This window comes from Colletotrichum siamense (assembly GCF_013390195.1).
Source record: "Colletotrichum siamense strain Cg363 chromosome Unknown KSG_Cg363_contig05, whole genome shotgun sequence".
In the NCBI taxonomy this organism is placed as follows: domain Eukaryota; kingdom Fungi; phylum Ascomycota; class Sordariomycetes; order Glomerellales; family Glomerellaceae; genus Colletotrichum; species Colletotrichum siamense.
This window is the reverse complement of record NW_023501018.1, coordinates 4,948,038-4,968,707: the sequence shown is the minus strand read 5'-3', so window position 1 is coordinate 4,968,707 and position 20,670 is coordinate 4,948,038. Positions and strand designations below refer to the sequence as shown.

Below are 20,670 nucleotides of genomic sequence, written 5' to 3'. Positions count from 1 at the left end.
TGTCAAAAGCCCAGTAACGGTGAGAAAAGCAAACCACTTTGTCTGAGGTTTCACCCCACTTGTAGCTGCCATCAAGCTCCCATCGGGTATATTGGTGTTTATCTTCGGGCTCTGCGGGATACACCTCGATATCGGAAGCTTGACATCTTGGTCGGACGCCATGTGAATCTGGCTGAATCTTGGATCTCAAATCGTCGAGGTCGAGATACTCGTCTTCAAGCCTCCGAAGGATTTGTCCAAACTCATCATCGGGATCGCATAGCAAGCGGGCCTCGGCGAACCAATCTAGTTCATTGAAATATTCGGGAAGAGGCTCGTCTTCTGGGAGAGGAGGGTCGTTATCATCGATAAAGCAAGGCGTGCCTCTAACCGAAAGGCCACATATGTTACATGGCGACATTTCGAAATCCATAGCGAGGGCCTCTTCTGACAGATTTGATATTAGATTTTGAATGCGAGTCAGAATTTGCGTTGGCTCTAGAAAGTGCCCGGGTTTGGAGAAGACAAGGAGAAAGGCGAAAGAAAACCAAAGACGGAGATCATGACCAGAACAGGATCAGGACAAACAAAATGAATGGAGTTGGGGGCCGTTTCAATATCATGCATTCCCCACACTAAAGGCTGAAGCTGACCGTCAGGCTTGGGGGCTGTTGGTCCAGGACATGCATGAATACGAATGACGTATGTTGTTGCCAGCGCCAACAACTTGTTGGCTGAGACGAGCGACTTTGTTGCCAGCGGCAAACTGCATTGCCCCACATAATATCATGCATCCTTGCGAATAGTAAAAAATAGAAAGCTTTGGGGGTCACGTCCTTTCTGCGAGTTCTGGGTGCGCTGTCTGCAGCCTTTCCGAGGCGCCCGTTGTGTGTATGTGTGATCAGCTGCGCATCTCAGGGGGTTTGGCCCTCATTTGCCTTCCGGGAGACCAAGCTCGCCACCGGAGTCGGGGTTACTTCCCTTGGAATTGATCATGAAACTGCGGTTCATTTTGGTCGTCGTATGACCTCCAATATGACCCCAATGCTACTTGAAATTTGGCAGAATCAACATTCAATGACATTTTGGGTAGCCGAGAGAAAGCAGTCTGGCGATCGATTAGAAACTGCCAAGAACAGGACCGTGTAGTGGTATAGTTACCAAATCACTGGCTCTGTGAACCGCTGGAAACGTGGTGTTTTTGTGCTTCATAACGGACGTTTGGACGAAATACCTTTTCCCGAAGTCTGTAGCATGATGGATCTGCTATACAACACCCACTCTGCCATCCCCAATGGAACTTGTTGGGAGAGCCTGAAAGCTCACATCTGCTTGAGGGCAGGGAGCGCAAACGAAAGGGGCTTACCGCCCCAACCTCAAGCGGATGGGGGCTGTTGGTCTTTGGTTCTTCTTGATGTCCGGTCAGCCAGTCTTTGCGGAAGCGCGAGATGTTGTTGGTACTAAATTAGAATGGTCGATCAATCATCAATACCGCAATGAGACCATAAAAGGCTGGTGGACGCAGAAATTGCACATCGTATCCCTTGTGGTTTGATGCTTCACATCTTTACAATATCCCTCATCTATCACAGAGTTTGAGACTCAAGCCTTTTCGAATCGTTCTGTTCCAACGCTGGTGCTCAACATGAAGCTTTCCTACGTTGTATGTGCGTTTGTTGGCGCTTCCTATGTAGCGGCTATCCATCTTAATGAATACGAGGACGATTTACAGGAAAGCCAGTCTGTGTTTCTCCACAATCCCCAGGAGACCCACAGCATCGATCGAGGCTTTTTGGCTGCAAGAGACAACCCACCAATCTCAGGGGAAGAGAGCTCTTCTACTACGGCATTCCCTACCCCCAGCCTCGCCGGCAACCTGTCCCGAATTCTGATGACACCGACAACCCACCAATGGACCTCCGAGATTGGCACTAGCAGCCATACCACTACTATTCAGCGCCCTGCCTCCTCTCTCTGGTCAACTATCGATAGTGAAGGCTATCCCACAACGACTCAAACCATTCATGACTCCCAAAAGACGACTCAACATGTTCCAACCACTCCCGCCATACACGACACTCCAACACCAGTGTCCACAATGACTACGGTACCACCAGAGCTTCTTATTCAGACCTTGACAGGTTCTGAATGGAAGGAGAATACCTGGATCACGACGACTGGGTCTGACGGTTCTCCTACCCTGGTTCCTGTGATTGTTGGGTGCCCAGGTTGCAAAGATCGTAGCGGCGGGGGGTTGCTTCTCTGGAACCTTCCGCAAATACCCAACGTATCTTTCAAGTTTCCCAATATTCCCAATCTACCTCAGTTCTTTCTACCATGCGTAAAGATTCTGTTTGTGGAGATAGGAAACTGTCCTGGACCCGTGACCGAGTCAACAGACGACGGCAAGCAGCAAGATGATCAGGAGAGCAATTCACCAACTCCTTCGCAGACGCCATCGAAAACCCAATCAACGGCAACATACTCGTCGGCAATTTCCTCAACAGAAGGCTGTGAAGTCACACAAACAGCTAGTCATTGTGTAGCTACGTGTAGCCCAACAACGATCGACCGTACTAGCACCGTTACCTGTTTCACAACAGCATGTCACGCGACCATCACGGGTTGCAGTGTCAGCGGGATCACATCTACCACGACCAATATGCCATGCCCAACCCACAACAATGCCAACAACGTTGACAGACGCGACCTCGGAGGCGATAGCTGCCCAATGAACTGCCCGCAGTGGAGCCTCTACGACTGGAAATCTTCCGATCCTGTAGAGGATGATCGATCCGACGCCGAAAAGAGAGATTTTGCACTGGCTGGACGTATCCTGGTTTCTCGTGCAGACAAATCAAACGTGAGAAAGATTGGAGGGTGTCGAATCGAAACTGCATGGCCGGCTGGTAAACCAGTGGCGACACCTGCATATGCCTCAGGCCCAGAATTTCTAGAAGCTGACCAAGCCGGGTTTATGAACGTCGATGAAACGAGGAGAAAATCGAGCATGGAAGTGCCGAGATGGTATAGCTTAAGGAGCGCTGAAGCACCGGCTTGCACTCCCACAGCCGTTCGACTCGAAACACAAGATATGTATAATGTCATGCAACGCTTGAAGAAGACCGAAGAAGAGCATAAAGGTAAAAAAGACGAATCAGTGTTTCTGTTCAACAATCAACCCGACAGGCCTTCGTTGGATCATCTTTGGGAGAAGAGTTGGGCGACGGATTTCTTGCTCAAAAGTGTCCTGGACGACAGCAACGCAGCCGCTCCTTTGGCTGACTCGCCAGGTGGCGAAGCTGGAAAGATGAACTGCAAAGACTTCAAAGCTTACATTTTTGGGTCTCATGACGAGGGGAAAAGAGGCACGCAAAACCTTATCGCCAGTGTCTACAACGCAATGCCCTCGAAGAACAACTTAGAATTCGTTGGAATGACTCAAGCTCTCAACGAAAAGGCCAAAGTAAGCAAAACATTCTCTAGTTGCACCATGTAATGAATATCGTCAATCATATGCTAATTTGTTCTTCACCACAGGGACTCCTCTGGAATCCGAGGAATCTGAATCCAGAAGTGGATGCAAATATGAAAGATGCTGCGAAGCTGCCTGTTGCCGCAGCCTTGAAGGAATTAGACAAGAAGATGAACTTTTTGTTCACTATGCAACAAGGAGTTTGGATGAGCAACATCCCAAAAGCCATTGAGCTTATGCAGAGAACGAACAATAGGGTGTACAACGAGTTGTGAGTCATTCGTCTTTTGAACACATACCGGCATCTCTGCTAGGTTTGCTTTGATAAAGAATCGTGTTAGCTGACCAAGAGAGTATGCAGTATCAAAGCCGATAAGGTTCTTGCAAAACAGAACCCTGAGGTGAAAGCTTTGACGCAAGAGGGAGGCTATCTGAGCCCACGCTTTCGGCAGCACATGGACAATTTTCTCAACGACCCAGAAACAGGCATCAAAGCACTCGTCATCAACTCTGCGGACTCGATCAAACAGGTTATCGCAACGGGGTTTGAATCTCTCAATGAACGAGCTGAGCGTATTTCTAAGGCCGGTCTCACTCAGGACTTTGAGATGGGAAAGAAGAAGTGGGAGTATCTTCGCAGCCTGCCCCGTTCGACATGGGAGCTACAGATTTCATGGTCATGGCTGAGGTGTGACACACTTGCCCGAAGAGACGGAGAGGAGCCCGGTGCTTGCCACTTCGCACCGCCGACGTCAATGCCTCCGGAATCGACCATCGCATCGTCTCTTGTACCAACCGAGACCAGCCTCCCGACCGATGCCAACACCTTCACAACCACCTCGTCATCTGCTTCGGAGATGATTACAGATCCAGCTGGCTCATGCACAAGAGATGAAGAGTGTAGAAGCATACAATGTTCTGATGGCTCTTTGGGTGCCTGTTTGGCTTTGCCGTTGGGGCGGGGAAACGCTTGTGGCTGTCAGCCTCTCAAATGGGAGACTCCTACGTTGTCATACGTACCGACGGCATCTACTGAAACGCAACCGCAGACGATGCGTACATCGTTGAAGACCCCTCCACCAAAGACTTCGCTACAGAGCAAGCCTTCTTCAACCACAGCCGTCCCACCACGTTGGACTCAGACTTGCAACCCGGGGGGACTACGGTTCGACAAGGATGCCGCCACTGATTTTGTCGAAGAGTATTGTAAGAAAGCCACCTGGGATGAGAAATGGTTCAGTGCTGCTACGGACGGAAAGATGGTCAAGCAGAAGGGCATCTCCGTATGGGAAAACCAGAAGGACGACAAGGTGTCGTCTTTCAGGTTCATCATTCATGCTGTCAAGCCTGCGAATGAAGGCAATAGGAAAGCATGGTGTGACACCGAAGGAAAAGGGGCCCAACTGAACACAGCTCTAGAGCTGCTACAGTCGGAAGATGGTGTCCAGGAGTGCAGGAAGCAATTGCAAGAGTTGCTCAAATGTAAGCAAAAATCTCTTCCATCATATTGAGGAATTTCAGCTGACACAGATGCAGGTCGACCGGATGCCAACAACGCCGATAGGCCTTCCGGAGGAACTCGCGCCGGTCTCTGTCTTCAATGGACCCTTCAGGTAACGAGGGATGAAGTGTGATCAAATTAGCCTACACCCTAGGGGCTCTGTAAAGTTTGAAACGGGGTTCAACTTTAGGGTGGATACACCCGACCATCAAAGACTGGAGCAATTTTTTTCAGAATTCAGGCTGGGGGTTGACAGACCGATCCATCATTTTCTCGATTGGGGCAAACTTTGTTCGTTTATCAAACGCCTAGCTAGACAACAACTGACTTTCTTTTCTCATCCTGTACTTCTTTCTGGTCAAGACTATGGTCCACAATTTCGTGGGCATCTAAGACCATGTCAACCTCTTGAGCCATGGTTTCAAACCGAGATTCGACTCCCTTTGTAGCCGGAGGAAACCAGAAACTCAGTGCATAATAGGCCAGCCCGCTCACAATAACACTGAGAAGGTATCCCATCTCCCACAAATGTGTCCCCCCAGAGGTGATGTTCACCGTACCGAAGGCCCCGACAAACCCTGGGAAAGGTAATGCAACACCGAGGATCCATGCGGCAATTGCGCGTATATTCCAGCCTTTGTAGTACCAATATCTGGAACTCTCGTTGCCGACGTACAGTTCCGTGATGGAAAAGTTACCGTTGGCGACAAAGAAGTAATCGACGATGCAGATAGCAGCAAATGGTCCCATCAAGATGGAATATCCGGACAGAAAGGTCAGCAAGCTCTTCGCACTTTTGATGATGCGCCACGGAACGATTGGGAATGTCAGCACTGCGCAAAGAACCTGACCCCTTCGAATGTTTATCCAACGAGGGAAAAGACCTGCAATGTCGGAACCGAAAGGCAAAGAGTTTGCAGCTACGTTGGTGCCGAGAATTGCCACGGCAAAAGCGAAAGAGGCGAGAAACACAAGCCCTCTCGATGCAGGGCTCGTCTGGTAGTAGTCAAGTGCCTCGCCCAGAACATCCCATAAGTTCCAGTAGGCCTTTCCCCAGACATTGGAAGTTGCACTGGCCACCAAAATTCCGAACAGCGCAGGAAGAGCGCTGAAGATCGGATATGTGAGCAACTGCGACCATGACTGGTCACTCGGCTTCCGAGCCCATCGAGCGATATCTGCCTGAGCCACAATAAGCGCCGAGCAACCCCCAAAACCGGAGTTCAGGGCACTCATCCAGAGCCTACCGTAGTACCCAGGATTGCTGATCTTAGGGGAAACTTGGAAGCTCGGCCCAATGGAGCCCCCGTTCAATACGATGGCCCAGATCAACACCGCAAAGCAAGCCGGGGCAACCATGCATGACTTGGCGACGAAATACCAGTTGAGATTGCGCGGGTGAATAAAGATGAACGGCATGGAGAGAACCCAGAAGACAAAGAGCGCGACCATAGTCTGCGTAGTGATACCCTCGGAGACGGGGATGTTGTTGGGAATGTTGTGCCAGGAGGGCCAGATGCAGCGGAGGCAGATGGAAACAAAGTTGGCGCCATAGAAAGAGTTTACAGAAAACCATATGGCGGCGACGACGCAGCGTGACAGAATTGCAAAGTAGCTTCCCCACATGCCAAAGCTGGCACGGGCGTAGACAGGGAAACCGATGTGGTATGCTGCTGGCCCTCGACCATTGGCGACGAGCAGTACGGCGCCGATGATGTGTGAAACAACCACGGCGAGCCACGCGGCGTACCATGGCATTCCCAGAGCAATCATCGCGCTCCCAGTTGTCCAAGTGCCAGTTGCAAACGAAGAGGCGAGCCAAAAGGATGTATAGTGTAACCACGTCCAGGTTCGATGGGCAGGTTCGGTTGGGTCGAGATCATGGTTGGACCATACATGCTGGCTGCTGCTGCGCTCGGGAGCTGTTTCTGATGTGACGCTATACGGGTTCTGAGGGGCCTCGAGTGCATGGACGATGCCTTGCCAACAGATTCTTCGGGGGATAATAGACAGATTCGGATTCATGACTGCATGGGAGACAATGACGAGACACGCGGAGAATGGTTGAGGGTGTATCGGTATGAGAGAGACTTACTCTATTCATAAATACTGTTGCTCTTTAATCCATTCCACCAAATCGATTGACAGGGGCACTGCATCCCGTAATGATACTCGGCACACTTCAATATTAGCACCCGGCAATACCATGTTCTCAGGCACATGCATAACTGCTACCAGCCAAAGACTTGCTGCAGGCGTGAGGCGATGTAATGGTGATATCAGATAAGAGGCGGGGATTTGTGCGTCGTCGGACACTAACGCAGAATGTCCGCTGGGTTGGAGTGTAGATGCGTCGGTCAGACGATGCCAATTCCCTCGGACCGCAAACGCGTTACATCGTTGACTGAGAAGGATCTGATCATTGAAGGGCTCGTCAAGCCTCGAGATTTGTACTACTAGTGCCTGAACCCAGGCGATTTCCTCTGGAAGCTTTACTTGGTAGCAGTGTAAATGGCTTGTCAGAATATCATTAAAAACACTTTGACTTCTAGAATAGAAGAATCTCAATATTGATGAAATCGCGTTCGGAGTTACCACGATTGCTGCTAGCTGCTCTAATGCCAAATTGCCCAGCTGAAAATTTGGATTCAAGCAAGACATTAGTGATGTTTAAATTAACCCACAGAAGTACGAACAAAGCGTTTTCACTCCCGAGTCTCGCTGATTCTCCTGATGGCAGCCGCTAGCCTCTCAACACCTTCCACAAGTTCTTCCTTTTCGTGCCAGGCCCAGCACAATCTTGCACCATTGAAGTATGAAGTTTCCCCCCTGCTTATGCTCAATGGGTCATCAGGCACCGCGAATATTGATCCAGGAGCAATCTTCAAATTGAAGTCCTGTAGTGCAACCTGCGCTATTTTCGCACCTGTGAACTTCCCAAAGGAGACGTAAAGGAAAAAGCCACCGGCCACATTGGAGTCGCTATTCTCAGCAACCACCCTGGCACCTAAAGGATAAAGGCAACGTTTGATGGCGTTGGTCAAGGCATGGTAGCGCTCGCGATAGACTGGAATAAGACAATCGTTGATGTGTGTTGTCATAACTCCGTTCTGCAACATCCTGTCTATCACGAGTGACGCGAAATGACTTTGGCAACCCCCAGAGACGCTTGCTCCGCTTTGATCAAATCAGTATCATACAAAACTAATTGAGGAATCGTAACTTACACTGTTCCCATCGCGGCAACAAAGTCCGGGGTGCCTTCTAGCCAGCCCACCCTCATACCTGGGGCCACGATCTTGGAAAATGATCCGTTGCTCACAGAATTTCCAAATACAGTAGCACCTTCCATATCTCGATCAACATCCACAATTCGGGGTTGACACTGAGGTATTTCCCCAGACGAAGTATCGCCGTTGTCGTCTGCATACCATCTCAGCATATCGTACACGTCGTCGCTGACAATCAATGCATCGTGCTTGCGTGCCAACTGCACAAGCTTCCTTCTGTTCTCGATTCCCATAGTCTTTCCACTTGGATTGGAGAAAGTCGGGATGAGGTAGATGACGTGTTTGTAGATCTTTGGGTAAACAGCCTTTGCAAGCTTTCTTGGCGGTAAAGACGCGTCTGCCGGCCATTCGTCGTCGAGTTCTTGGAGAGCTTTAGCTAGAAAGTCCAAGTCCACGCCATCTTCACCCTCAGGTGCGCCACGGATGCGCGCCATCAGACCAGCATCTCTGAAAATAGGACAAGCGAGGAAGTACGTTGGCTCAACCATCCAGACAGCGCGTGTGCTGGGGTCCGTGAACTTCTGCAGAATAGTTGCCAGTCCGTTAGAGGCGCCATTTGTGATTGCGATGCGCTCGCTTGGGATGGACCCAGCGGATGGAGCGTAAAAGTCGTTGAGCCATTTCCCGATTGACTCTCGTAGGCTGTTACTTCCTAGTTCAGGGCCGTAGAGGAGCTGCTTGTTGATGTCATTTTGGCGGAAGACTGCGGCAGATGCAGATTCTAGCGCCTCGACCGGATGCAAACGCGGCGTGGGCCATCCGCCCTGGAGGTTGATATGCGATTGATCGACTGGAGACTTGGCAATCATGATTCCGGATGACGAGGGCAAGGGTAACAACACTCTGTGTGGGATGCGCTCAATATAGTAGGCATGCTTTTTAGGAAACAAGCCGCGGTACGAATTTCCACAACACTGATTTCTTTTTGATATCAAGGCGGCATGAGACCGACGTCTCTCGGAACGTGCTGCGGCATTGTTTCCCTGCGCAATCTTTGTTACATGTGAATCGGAACTGGCCCTGTGTTTACTTGACCCGCAATTGTCGGACATCATTTCTAAAAGTCCGCTCGAGATAGAATGACCGCACTCACCTTTGATATGACCGAGAAGAACAGAACGCATACGTTCTATTTACGTAGGCCTGAAGCGCCTAGCGGATGTGTGCCTAGCAATGCCACTCGATCGTGAGACATTCAGTAGAGCTATTGTAGTTCAGTGAGCATGACGTTAAGAGCCTGTTCCACACTGGCTTGCAAAACGTCGTTTTGTTCTATTGAATTTGAATGACTTGCTTAAGTACAGCTGTAGTAGCCAGCTGTAGTAGGTAGAATTTGCGCGACTGTCGTACCAGCAAATCCAGCGACACAGAGTAAGACGAAGTCAGCGCATTATTATGCGATCGGAGGTACAAAGCATTTGAAACCGGCAGCAAGGTTGAGGAGGAGCATGGTTCTGAAAATTTATCTATTTCACGTGGCAAAATATCTCTCTCTAGCAACCCGCATAGGTAAACCAGTTCAGCATCACCCTCACACAATCAAGATGCTCGCGGAGGAGCACTCTGAGCACTTGTTAGCTACGACTCGACAAATAGTTGGGGATACCTACAGGAAAGATATGATACGTGTCGATGAGTATTCTTCCATCATCAAATCGTTGGAAATGGAGTCTTGCTGCCCATCCCATTTCGCCCGTCGTCCCATCGTCGTAGACGTAATTGCTCTGTCCATGGAGCATCACCTCGTTGGCATTACCAGGGCTAAAAGGAAAGACCTTGAAAACAGTGTGCTTTCTGGATGCCTGACCCTTCCAGGAGCCGAGGTTTACCTCAGCTATTTCTGCCCGGGCGCTAGGAATCAGTATTGCTTGACCCACATCACAGATAGAGGTATACTTACTGTCGCGACCCTGAACATTAGTTGCTGCCTTTTTCATGACGCCATCTTCGGCAAAGCATTCGGCCCACGAATTCGCGTTCTCTTTATCGTCGGAGAAGGTGTAGAAACGTTGAAGAAACTCGGCTAAAGGCTTGTCCAACGCCGAGGGGTCGTACTCAAAATAGTGCGCCGCAAGTGCTTCAGGTGTCGGATCCATTGGAAAGTTCTGTATATGTTCGATAGAATGAACAGCGAGTGTCTCAGGCCTCAGTCTGTTGATCATGCCCCGTGCTTCTTTATCTGATTGCAATGGGGCTGAGCGCACTTGATGAAGCTGTGTTGAATGCCCCACATCATTCGGACAAGAGCTCAAAAGTCCGACAGGCCGTCCAATAGCCCAAACTCATGCTTTGATACCGTGCATACATAAGCTATGATTTGTTATGCTCAGATGTGGCACACCTTTGGGTATGATGCAGGACATGATTTATTACAGCACTATGCAAGATGGCACCCAAGGCACTTTGCTGCTTTTCCGTCGACATTGACGCTGTTTGCGGTTGGATCGGATCATACGGAGGCGAAGAATCCGTTTCTGACATCTCACGAGGTATTCACTATTCTATTGACGTGATCAATGGCTTCCAGATACTTACACTGGATGAATAGGCTACTTCGCTGGTACTGTTGGAGTCCGGCGTCTGCTAGACCTCTTCAAGAAGTACAATATCAAAACAACTTGGTTCATTCCCGGCCACACCTTAGAGACGTTCCCCGAAGAGTGTGCTCTTATCAGGGATGCCGGCCATGAAATTGGTCTGCACGGTTACTCGCACGAGAATCCGAAGGAGATGACAGTTGAGCAGCAACGAGTGGTCCTTGACAAGACGTACCGACTTGTAACGGAGTTTTGTGGCAAGCCTCCTAGAGGCTCAGTAGTCCCGTGGTGGGAGACTCCCAAGGAAGGCGCCGAGCTCATGTTGGAGTATGGTAAGACCCCGAAGATAATGGCTTTGAATCTTTCATGAAGACTTATTTCTGGGGAAGGCCTTGAATACGATCACTCGTTCTCTCATCACGACGCGATACCTTACTGGCTGCGTGTCGGGGACGAATGGACCAAGATTGACTACTCGAAGCATCCAGATACATGGATGAAGCCGCTGGTGAGAGGTGAGGAGACCGGCTTAGTGGAGATTCCTGCAAGCTGGTATCTGGATGATCTGCCTCCAATGGTAAGGGAAACGGAATGAACGCTGTCCAACACAGGCGCTAACATATGCAGATGTTCATTAAGAATATGCAGAACAGCCATGGCTGGGTGCATCCATCGGTTGTTGAGGATCTGTGGAAGGACCACTTCGACTTCTTCTACGAGAACTACGACAATTTCTGTTTCCCAGTCACAATTCACCCCGATGTTTCGGGGCACCCTCATGCAATAAAGATGCTGGAAAGGTAAGACTCCTAGAAGAGATTTGTTTCAACATGTGAACTAATGGCTAGCCAGGGTGATTCAATATCTGATGACGAAGCCTGGTGTGGAGTTTGTGAAGATGGAAGATATTTGCGATGAGTTCAAGTCTCGCAGCTCTCCTCCTGCTGGAGCCAGAATGCCAGCCGAAGCAGGATCGATCCTTAAATGTTGATTCGTATGAAGACATCTTTGTACGTGAAGTCGCGTTTGTCTCGCTTATTTGCGTAGTAGATACATGAAATAAGAAGTCTGTCTTCATGATTCAGTACTAGCATTTCGTACGTATTATCTAGGTGGCCTTTGATTTACGGATGAACAAAGATGTGATCAGTTTTTGCAAATGTCGCAGAATGTTGCAAGATAAATCTCCACATGACTCTACAACCTCTGTCTTCTTTTCTACTCTACAAGTGTCGGCTGCGACAAGAAAAAACTGGATGGCCATCTCGCCAGCCAGCAACCTTGTATCGTCCTGGTCTACAAGTCTCAAATACTCCTTCATCTTCTCATCATCAGGTATCATCCCAGATTGCTGCACGGCTAATGTGCTCCATTTGTTGATGAAAGTATCAAATTCCGGGTGCCCCTGGTAGGTCAACACCCGGCCTGGCACTAAGAATCCCTGAACTTCGCACAAGGGAGACGTCCCCATCTGCACCCAGTTCGGAGGCAGTGGTCCGTCCAGTTGTACCACATCTTGGTGAAGAAACTGGTACGAGACGGTGTCGCCCTTCAGACAAGGGAAATGGGATGCGAAGTCCTCTGAAAGCGACACTTGATGAACCCCAATCTCCCAACCCTTGGGGTTCTTCACTACCCGAGCGCCATGTTTGGATAGAAAGGCCTGGCCGATGAGTTGGTGGCCAAAACACCCCCCGAATATTTTCACATTCGGAGAGTTCTCATAGACATCTGCGACTGGTCAGTGATTGTAAACCATGGCTGGACAACATCTTCGAAGACATACCTCGGATGAAGGCAGCTAGCTTGTGAATCCACGGTTCATCATCATATGCTGAAGCCACGGAACCAGTAACGATGAGAGCATCGAAATCTTCCACTGGCGATGGATACTCGTCTTTGAGAATCACATCGAAGCCAGTGACCTCGGCAATAATTTGGCCGTTCGGCCTTTTAGCGTTGTACGCGTTGACAGATGCTAGAATCCAGCTGGCGAAAATGTCGTCAAATTGGCCCCTATCTTTCGCAATGTTCTCGGGAATAGGAAAGCAGCAGAGAACCGCAATCCGGAGTTTGCGGCGTGGGGTTACTACCGTCATGATGATCCTGGGGTGTTGTCTCGGTTCGGTTAAGTTCTGGCTGGCTGGGAATTCGAAGACAGATAATGCCCTTGATAAGACGATACCCAGTTAAATCTTGCCGAAATGTACCGAACAGATATAAATAAGGTGGGAAGATACCTCCACAAACCGGCTCGACAGCGGCACAGCGGACATCGCACATTAAGTCCGCCGTGGGGCCGGTGTTGATAACAGCGGGGAACTGCCGAGATAAGACAAGTCAAGGGATCCATCCGGAGCGGATGACTGATTCAGTCGCCTAATCGGGATATCGAGTGCGGAGGTTGAGACCGGCGGCAGTGAGACATTCGGATGTCACGCTCATGCTCATGGGTTATGCTTCATTGCAGAACAATACAGCAAAAATGAGCCAGACGCTGTACGGTATCCCGTGGCTACGCGCTCAACGTGAGATTGCTTGCTGTCGCTGTCGTCGCCGTAAGAAGAAGGTTGGGAAATCACATTGATGCGCAATTGTGGCGCCCAAGCTAACAAAATGCCAGTGTGATAAACGCCGCCCGCTGTGCGGCGAATGTGCCAGGTCCGGTGCAGGTGAGAGTCGAAGGCATTTCCATTACCCACATCACTGAAGTTGACTCGATCTTGTGTCCAGAATGTGTGCCACTCGCCCCTAAGAAGTCTGCCATGACCACACTTCCAGCTGGGTAAGCAACCTGCTGTATCATGCAGGGAATGGAGTTCTCATAGTCATTGGCCATTAGATACGTTCATCTGCTCGAGGAACATATAGCGACACTTGAAACTCGCCTCCGACAGTCCAACCCGTCGATTGCCGGTGACCATTTTCTGAGCGACCCCAGAGCAAGACCTGTCAACACCCCACCCTCGATGGATATGATAGCAGATGATGCTGTACCTCCATTGAATCTGTTGGGCAGACTTTCAGATGGGCCACTGGATGTCGCCGGGCCTGCTTCTCCCAATGATCCACCCGGTGCCGGCCCAGTGGCAACTCCGGATTGGGTACTCGGGACATTCGATGAAGCCAACATCGACTTCGATCTTGCAGCATTGAGCGGCAGAGATATCTCACCGTTAACAAATCCTCCACGAGACCGCATGACGGATCAATCTCAATTAGAACCCACAACGTTTGAGGCCGATGACATCCAAGACACGGAACCCGGCGCACCTTCTCTTCAGCTCGCCATCCAAGAAGAACGGCTGACCGAGTCATACTTGCCTCTGTCAGTTGCTGGTCGCTATGTGAAGGAATACTTCACAAGTGCTCACCCCATGTGGCCGTTCTTACACCGCCAGCAATGGGAGGACTGGTGGAAGTATTGGTCTGGCCCGGCGAGACAAATGAACTCACCAGGCTCGCAGACTTTCTTCGTGGACATGGTGCTTTCTATTGGAGCTCTGCTGGTCCATGGATCAACCCCCTCTTCCGAACACCTGGACCTGTCTCGGGCATCCTATCAACGAGCCATGTCAAAGTACAGGTCTTATGACATCCAAGAGTCATCGCCTATCCTGCGTACCCAGTCATCTCTACTACTGACTGTGCACGCGATGCATCTCGACTCCGTCCGAGACCTCTTCGATTGCGCCGCAGAATCAGTCAAGAATTGTGCATTATCAGACCTCTCATATCAACGATCACGGCGAAAAGCTCCATTGACGCAACAGCATGGCATCGACGACGTCGTTCAGAAAATGGTTACAAGGACATGTCTCGTAATAGATATTATCATATCTAACACGATGGAACACAGTCTTTGCTTGGAAAACTCATCGGTCGATGACGATAACATGTCAGAGCTAGACGGCTCTGTGTCTTCCGAAGATCTCAGGCTCGGCAATCCCTTCGAGTTCAACTCAGCTGCTCCTTCGCCTGCAGATGTTGCCCTGGAAGAACACATTTTCCAGATTCGTCGGATTCAGTACCGTATTCTGAAGATTACGCGGAGATTGGAACATGATGCGCAAAGGGAAGGCCATCCCGTCCCCAACCTATGGCGCTCGTGGCCTCGGCATGATTCGGATCGTTGGATTCACGATATTGACTCCCTTTCTGACTCTGCGGAGCGTCAAAGAAAGTTTCAATCGAGCGCATGGCTACAGAAGCTGGCCAACTATACAGCCATCTCGTTGTTCCCGAACCCATACTTGGCCATTCGAGGAGGGGACTCGAAACACCTTGTGACTGCAGCCTGCTCCGTTCTCGTATCTTTTCGGAGGTTCCGGGTTAGAGATCACACTGCATGCTATACTTGGACTGCAGTATGTCTGTACAGCAACCATAAAATCCATTCACTAACATTGTCTAGCTCCTTCATCAATTCCAAGCTGGCATCTGCGTTGTCTTTTGCCTGTGGGCAACGCCTACACACCAGCAAATGGCGCTATACGATCGCCGCCCAGTCTGCCAAGCGTTATTTGCCTGTCTTGCAACCTTGATTGACTTTGCAAGCAAGTGGAGCTCTGCTCAAGTCTTCCGTGACGTTTTCGAGTTGCTGATGGAGGCTGTGCCCGTCGTGGAGTTCGGCGACCCATCTCAATCCTGGTCTATCACACCTCCTCAATCGGCTAACTTACAGCTATTTATAACTGAACTGGAGGATCTGAAGGTGCAACAGAAAGTAATCAACATGCTCAAAACTATGCGCAGGGGGCGGGTGCCGTTCACGTCGCCATCAGTGGAGGAGACGCAGTGGATTCAGTACGAGCATAACGAACATATGTCTTAATTGCTATCTTCTAGAAGAATATTTTCAAGATGGCAGATGGACCTATCCACTACAACATTCTTAGAAGCGAGGTTTCGAGTACCAAAGTCGTAGTTGAAAGAAGTGCCTCGTCCATGAAGCTTGCGCCCGCACGCTTCTCACCCTTGATTTGAGTGGGTGCAAAGACAAGAATGATGTGACAAAATCGGATTTACAACTTTCAATAGGGTCTTCTCGATTTCGTCGGCGTGACATATAGTCCTCAATCTGAAAAATCAGTCCGATGCCCGATCCGGACTTAGTCTAGCCAGACTATGACTTTATGTCCGACACAGTCGACAAAATCGTAGCCTCAAAGTCATCATGAACTGGAGCGTGGGGTTGCTGCGATATCCTTGCACAGAGGCGGACTTTGTCGCATATTGTCCGACTCGCGCCACAATCCGTACTTAAGCCTAGATAAGCATTGATACTCAAATGCCGGGAATGGGACGGGGCACACAGAGCCTACTACCCTTCGTGTTGGCCAGCAGTAACACGGTGGAGCTGATATCTATCGACAAGTCGCCCTCATCCAGACCAGCCAGAATCATCTGGTAGTACCATCACACGGAGTACTAAGCTTATGATCACTTTGGGTTGCGTTTGTTATCGATAATGAAAATGAACAGCCGCCTTGCTTCAGGCTCTCTCCGCGACGGTCCGGACGACGTGAAAGAGGATGCAAAGTCGCAAGTTACGGGAACGATAGACGAGCATTTCGACTATGACGCCAGCGATGTCAAACGCTTAGTGCGTAAAGTCGATTGGCGCATCATGCCATTTCTTTGGGGCTATGCTGTTCTCTCGGCAGTCGATGTAAGACAGCTTTGGTTACCGAAATCTAAAAATATATCAAGCAATGCTAATTATCCGAAATATCAGAAAGTCATCATCTCGAACGCAGCTCTCTACGGCATGTTGAAAGACAACAATCTGGTTGGTCAGCAGTACAGCTGGGTCGGCTCCATCTTCTATTTTGGTTACCTTGTAGCTGAGTTCCCAGCTGTAAATCTGATGGCTCGGTTTCCGATCGGCAAGTTTCTTGCGATTGCAGCCATGGGTTGGTCTGTTACGACACTGCTCATGGCCGTCACCCACAACGCCGCCGGTCTGATGGCGCTTCGATTCTTGATGGGCATGTGCGAAGCGCCAGCGCTACCTGGGTTGACTCTGATCACCGTCATGTGGTGGCGGAAGAAAGAACAGCCATTGCGCGTGGCCATCTGGAGTTCAACAGTTGCCTCGGTACGTCAGATTCTTTCCTCGTTCGTGCGAATACAACTAACAACTGCCAGGTATACGTTGGGCTCATCTCCTATGGCATTGGAAACAGCACCCTGGCTATAGCCTCATGGCGTTTGCTTTTCATTGTTCTAGGTGGCATTAGCTTCGTCTTTTCTGTTCTCATGTTCTTTTTCTTTCCTGATAGACCTGAAGAAGGCAAGTTCTTATCCGCAAAAGAAGCATATATCGCGGTGCACCGCAAGCTTGACGACAACACCGGCATCGAAAACAAGGTTAGTGTGATCCTCAATCAACTGGAGACGAGTACTGACCATGTTCGGCAGGATTTTAAGTGGTACCAAGTCCGCGAGGCCCTCATCGACTGGAAGTCTTGGGTTGTGTGCTTGTTCTTCCTGTGCATGAATGTGTCCAACGGTGGACTCAATACCTTCTCTGCGCAGATTGTGTCCAGCTTTGGGTTTGGCCCACTCAAGACCGTTCTTCTTGGTATGCCCACCGGCGTCATCCAGGCAATTTCCTCCATCCTCGCCACGATACCCCCTCGCTATATTAAGGACACCCGATGCATTTCGGCTGCCGCTTGCTGCATCGTGCCCCTTGTGTGCAGCATCATCATTCGCGAACTGCCCTCTTCTAACAAGGCTGGTCTGCTTACCGCGTACTACTTCTTTTACTTCTTCTGGGGTCCCTATGCCGTTGCGCTTAGCTTGCCTATGGCAAACACGAGTGGGCACACGAAGAAGGTGACAGTAAACGCGATGGTGTTTCTGGCATACTGCGTAGCCAACATTATTGCGCCACAGACATTTCGTGCCAGTGAAGCACCGCATTACGCCACTGGTTACAACAGTATCTTGGGATTCGAGAGCAGTGCCGTGGTGCTCATGGCTGTGTATTACGTCGGAGTCAAATATGAAAATCGGAGGAGAGACAAGGCGTATGGCGAGGTGGTTCCAGGCGAAATCTCTGTAGGGGAAAGCATGGAAGACCTCACAGACTGGGAGAAGAAGAGCTTCAGATACGTGTGTTAGAATCTGATTCCTGGGGTTGGCATTCCCTTCTGGATCTGATATTCTTTTCTTGGCGGCAATAATGACACAGCTCAATCCTTGAAATAAACCATTGCAAATCCTTGGTGAGCTCCCTTTGCGAAAGCCTTCAGCTCTGCGTGCGCTGCGCACTCATTATCGTAGTAGGCCATGTCTTCGGCAGATGCAAATGTAGAGATGGCGGCTATGGTGAACCCTTGCGCTCTTTGATCAGCTACGGCCAAAGCAGCTTTTACGGACAAGATATAAGGCTTTCCGTCCTGCGGTACGTTAGCGACTTGGCTTCTGTTGTGAAGGCTGAGTCGCGCATCTTTGCCGAAGGGAAGGTGAGAATTAGGCCTGGACGGAAAAGCTCTTACCTTGAGAGCTCTCTGCGGCATCTGCTGGTAAAAGCCCAAAACTTTCTTCTGACTTTCCTCGTCAGGTATTTTGAAAAGAGTAATTCTAGTGATCTTTTCCGCCATTTTGAAAGATTATCTTGCTGCAAACGGTGTTGAAGAGGGTTTAGGCTGGCTATACTGCTTAAATGATGGTGGAGGATTGGTATGTCTGTGGACAATCTCAAGACAAATGTGTACACAAAGGGATTTAACATCAAGGCCAAGATTAGATATGGTTTCAATGTCACCAAAGACGTCGAACGCGCAATTGCCGAGGTTCTGCATTGCAGCTCAGCATTACACTAGGTTGCGAGAGGGGCTTGAGGGGCGCTTGTCGTTCCGAGACTTCGGAAACGGACTTTGCTCCGAGTCTCGGAATCGCAGGGTCGCGGTGGCTTCCGTCTGCGACGTATGATATTCACAGTTCTAATCTCTGAATAGAAAAGTGAGATTTTGATATAGATTGAAAAAGCAGTATCTAATGCATTTCATCCGTCGTGGTTGTGCAACCCAAGCTATTCTCAAGATGAAGTCCTGGCTACCAATTGCCCCACGATCTCACTTCTCGCTCCAAAACATCCCTTTCGGGGTGATATCCAGCAACGAAAAGCAGCAGCATCGCCCGGCTGTTGCTATTGGGGACCATGTTCTTGACCTAGACGCATTCGCTCAAGGCGGTGGCTTTCGCAAAGCGCCTACGCTCTCGGCAGATCAATTGAAAGTCTTTTCGCAGCCTACCCTCAACTCATTTGCGGAATTGGGACGGCCAGTACATCGAATCGTCCGGTCGTACTTGCAAGAGGTCTTTCAAGACAGCACCCCTCACCCAGACATCCTTAAGGACAACGACGCCCTGAAGAAATCGGCTTTGCGTCCTGTATCGGAAGTGTCTTTGCAGCTCCCTTTTGCGATAGGAGATTACACGGACTTTTTCGCCGGGCGCAATCACGCGCACAACGTCGGCACCCTGTTTCGCGGAGCGGCCAACGCACTGCAGCCAAACTACAATCACCTGCCGGTCGCTTACCACGGCCGAGCTAGTTCCGTTGTAGTCTCCGGCACCCCGCTCCGGAGGCCGTGGGGACAGGCCTTGCCGGCACCTGGCGCCACCGAGCCGGTCTTTCGGCCGTGTGCGCGTCTCGATATTGAGCTTGAAATGGGCATGTTCATTTGCAAGCCCAACAATCTTGGAAGTCCGATCCCTGTCAACGAGGCTGAGGAGTACATCTTCGGATATGTTTTGATGAACGACTGGAGCGGAAGGGATATTCAGCAGTGGGAATACGTTCCCCTTGGCCCATTCAATGCGAAGAATTTTGGCACCTCAATCAGCCCTTGGGTGGTGCTCGCAGATGCGCTGGAGCCGTTCCGAACTAAAGGACTGCCGAATGATGTGCAGCTGCAATCATATTTGCGAGAGAACCGAGCTGAAAATGTTCTGGACATCAATTTGGAGGTTTCTCTGTCTGGTACGTTCACAATCCTAAACTCACATGAAATGAAGACTAACCGAGTCGCTTTTTTGTGATTTAGCCTCAGGAGGTGATGAAACCATTCTCACTCGAACTTCTGCGAAGAACCTTTTGTGGTCTTGGCCCCAGATGGTAGCACATCATTCAACCTCAGGCTGTAACCTTCGTGCAGGGGACTTGCTTGGCTCAGGGACCGTTTCTGGGTCTGAACCGGGCACTCAAGGAAGCCTTTTAGAACAGTCGCAAGGCGGCAAGGTCCCTATTAAGCTGAAAGGTGGACAAGAACGTAAGTTTCTCCAAGACGGAGATACAGTTGTCATCAAGGGCTGGGCTGGTGGAGCAGACGGCGAGCTAGTCGGATTTGGAGAGTGTTCTGGCCAAATCTTGGCACCGATAGCATTTTAGAAGATTCACATTAGGACTCTCAAGATTAGGGAACGCGTAGTAATTCCTACCCGGTACCCCAAAAATAAGACTACAGAGCTTGTTCACGGTAGGCATGTGATACACAATGCATTACTTGACTCCGTCAGTTCACATGACGGCGAATTCGATCTCTCCCCAAGATCAGTAGTCGGAACTGCACGGTGCGCGTGGCATTGAGATTTTCAGTTGTGAACTAGCAATCATACACCTCTAAATAGGGAAGTAAAATTAACTTTTGAAACCATAATTAAAACTGTCATGATAGGAAGAAGAAAAGGAGGAAACGTACACTCGGATACGTCCGCAAGTATAACGGATATGCCCGTGTACAGAACATCTCATACGAGTTGGAGCGTAAAATGTCCTCGGTCCAAGCTCACCGACGGTCGCAAACCAGCCGAGGTTGTATTCCCCGATTAGGCATCTCAGCATTTGTCCGAAGTCGCTACAAGTATGTGTCC

General features: G+C 49.9%; 8 protein-coding genes across 8 annotated transcripts; 4 read left to right on the top strand and 4 right to left on the bottom strand.

The window, feature by feature from the left end:
- Positions 1-5,267: 5,267 nt before the first annotated feature.
- On the bottom strand, positions 5,268-6,980 carry DAL4-3 (Allantoin permease; the record flags this gene model as incomplete). The annotated part of the gene is made up of 1 exon (XM_036640737.1): positions 5,268-6,980. One exon carries the CDS (start codon positions 6,978-6,980, stop codon positions 5,268-5,270), a length of 1,713 nt encoding a protein of 570 aa, XP_036494782.1.
- Positions 6,981-7,660: 680 nt separating this feature from the next.
- Positions 7,661-9,054, bottom strand: CGCS363_v008887 (Uncharacterized protein; the record flags this gene model as incomplete). The annotated part of the gene is made up of 2 exons (XM_036640736.1): positions 7,661-8,132; positions 8,183-9,054. The coding sequence occupies 2 exons, from the start codon at positions 9,052-9,054 to the stop codon at positions 7,661-7,663; spliced, it is 1,344 nt and encodes a 447-aa protein (XP_036494080.1).
- Positions 9,055-10,631: 1,577 nt separating this feature from the next.
- pgdA-4 (Peptidoglycan deacetylase) lies at positions 10,632-11,773 on the top strand (the record flags this gene model as incomplete). Its single annotated transcript, XM_036640735.1, has 5 exons — positions 10,632-10,734; positions 10,794-11,114; positions 11,172-11,359; positions 11,410-11,582; positions 11,635-11,773. 5 exons carry the CDS (start codon positions 10,632-10,634, stop codon positions 11,771-11,773), a joined length of 924 nt encoding a protein of 307 aa, XP_036494079.1.
- A 117-nt stretch (positions 11,774-11,890) lies between these two features.
- CGCS363_v008885 (putative glutamine amidotransferase-like protein) lies at positions 11,891-12,881 on the bottom strand (the record flags this gene model as incomplete). Its single annotated transcript, XM_036640734.1, has 2 exons — positions 11,891-12,513; positions 12,569-12,881. The coding sequence occupies 2 exons, from the start codon at positions 12,879-12,881 to the stop codon at positions 11,891-11,893; spliced, it is 936 nt and encodes a 311-aa protein (XP_036494082.1).
- Positions 12,882-13,267: 386 nt separating this feature from the next.
- On the top strand, positions 13,268-15,616 carry uaY-10 (Positive regulator of purine utilization; the record flags this gene model as incomplete). Its single annotated transcript, XM_036640733.1, has 5 exons — positions 13,268-13,351; positions 13,406-13,454; positions 13,516-13,567; positions 13,625-15,149; positions 15,197-15,616. The coding sequence occupies 5 exons, from the start codon at positions 13,268-13,270 to the stop codon at positions 15,614-15,616; spliced, it is 2,130 nt and encodes a 709-aa protein (XP_036494081.1).
- A 642-nt stretch (positions 15,617-16,258) lies between these two features.
- Positions 16,259-17,913, top strand: CGCS363_v008883 (putative transporter; the record flags this gene model as incomplete). Its single annotated transcript, XM_036640732.1, has 4 exons — positions 16,259-16,453; positions 16,520-16,882; positions 16,933-17,154; positions 17,206-17,913. The coding sequence occupies 4 exons, from the start codon at positions 16,259-16,261 to the stop codon at positions 17,911-17,913; spliced, it is 1,488 nt and encodes a 495-aa protein (XP_036494084.1).
- A 71-nt stretch (positions 17,914-17,984) lies between these two features.
- CGCS363_v008882 (uncharacterized protein) lies at positions 17,985-18,395 on the bottom strand (the record flags this gene model as incomplete). The annotated part of the gene is made up of 2 exons (XM_036640731.1): positions 17,985-18,191; positions 18,291-18,395. 2 exons carry the CDS (start codon positions 18,393-18,395, stop codon positions 17,985-17,987), a joined length of 312 nt encoding a protein of 103 aa, XP_036494083.1.
- Positions 18,396-18,837: 442 nt separating this feature from the next.
- fahA-1 (Fumarylacetoacetase) lies at positions 18,838-20,018 on the top strand (the record flags this gene model as incomplete). Its single annotated transcript, XM_036640730.1, has 2 exons — positions 18,838-19,780; positions 20,011-20,018. The coding sequence occupies 2 exons, from the start codon at positions 18,838-18,840 to the stop codon at positions 20,016-20,018; spliced, it is 951 nt and encodes a 316-aa protein (XP_036494086.1).
- Positions 20,019-20,670: the final 652 nt, after the last annotated feature.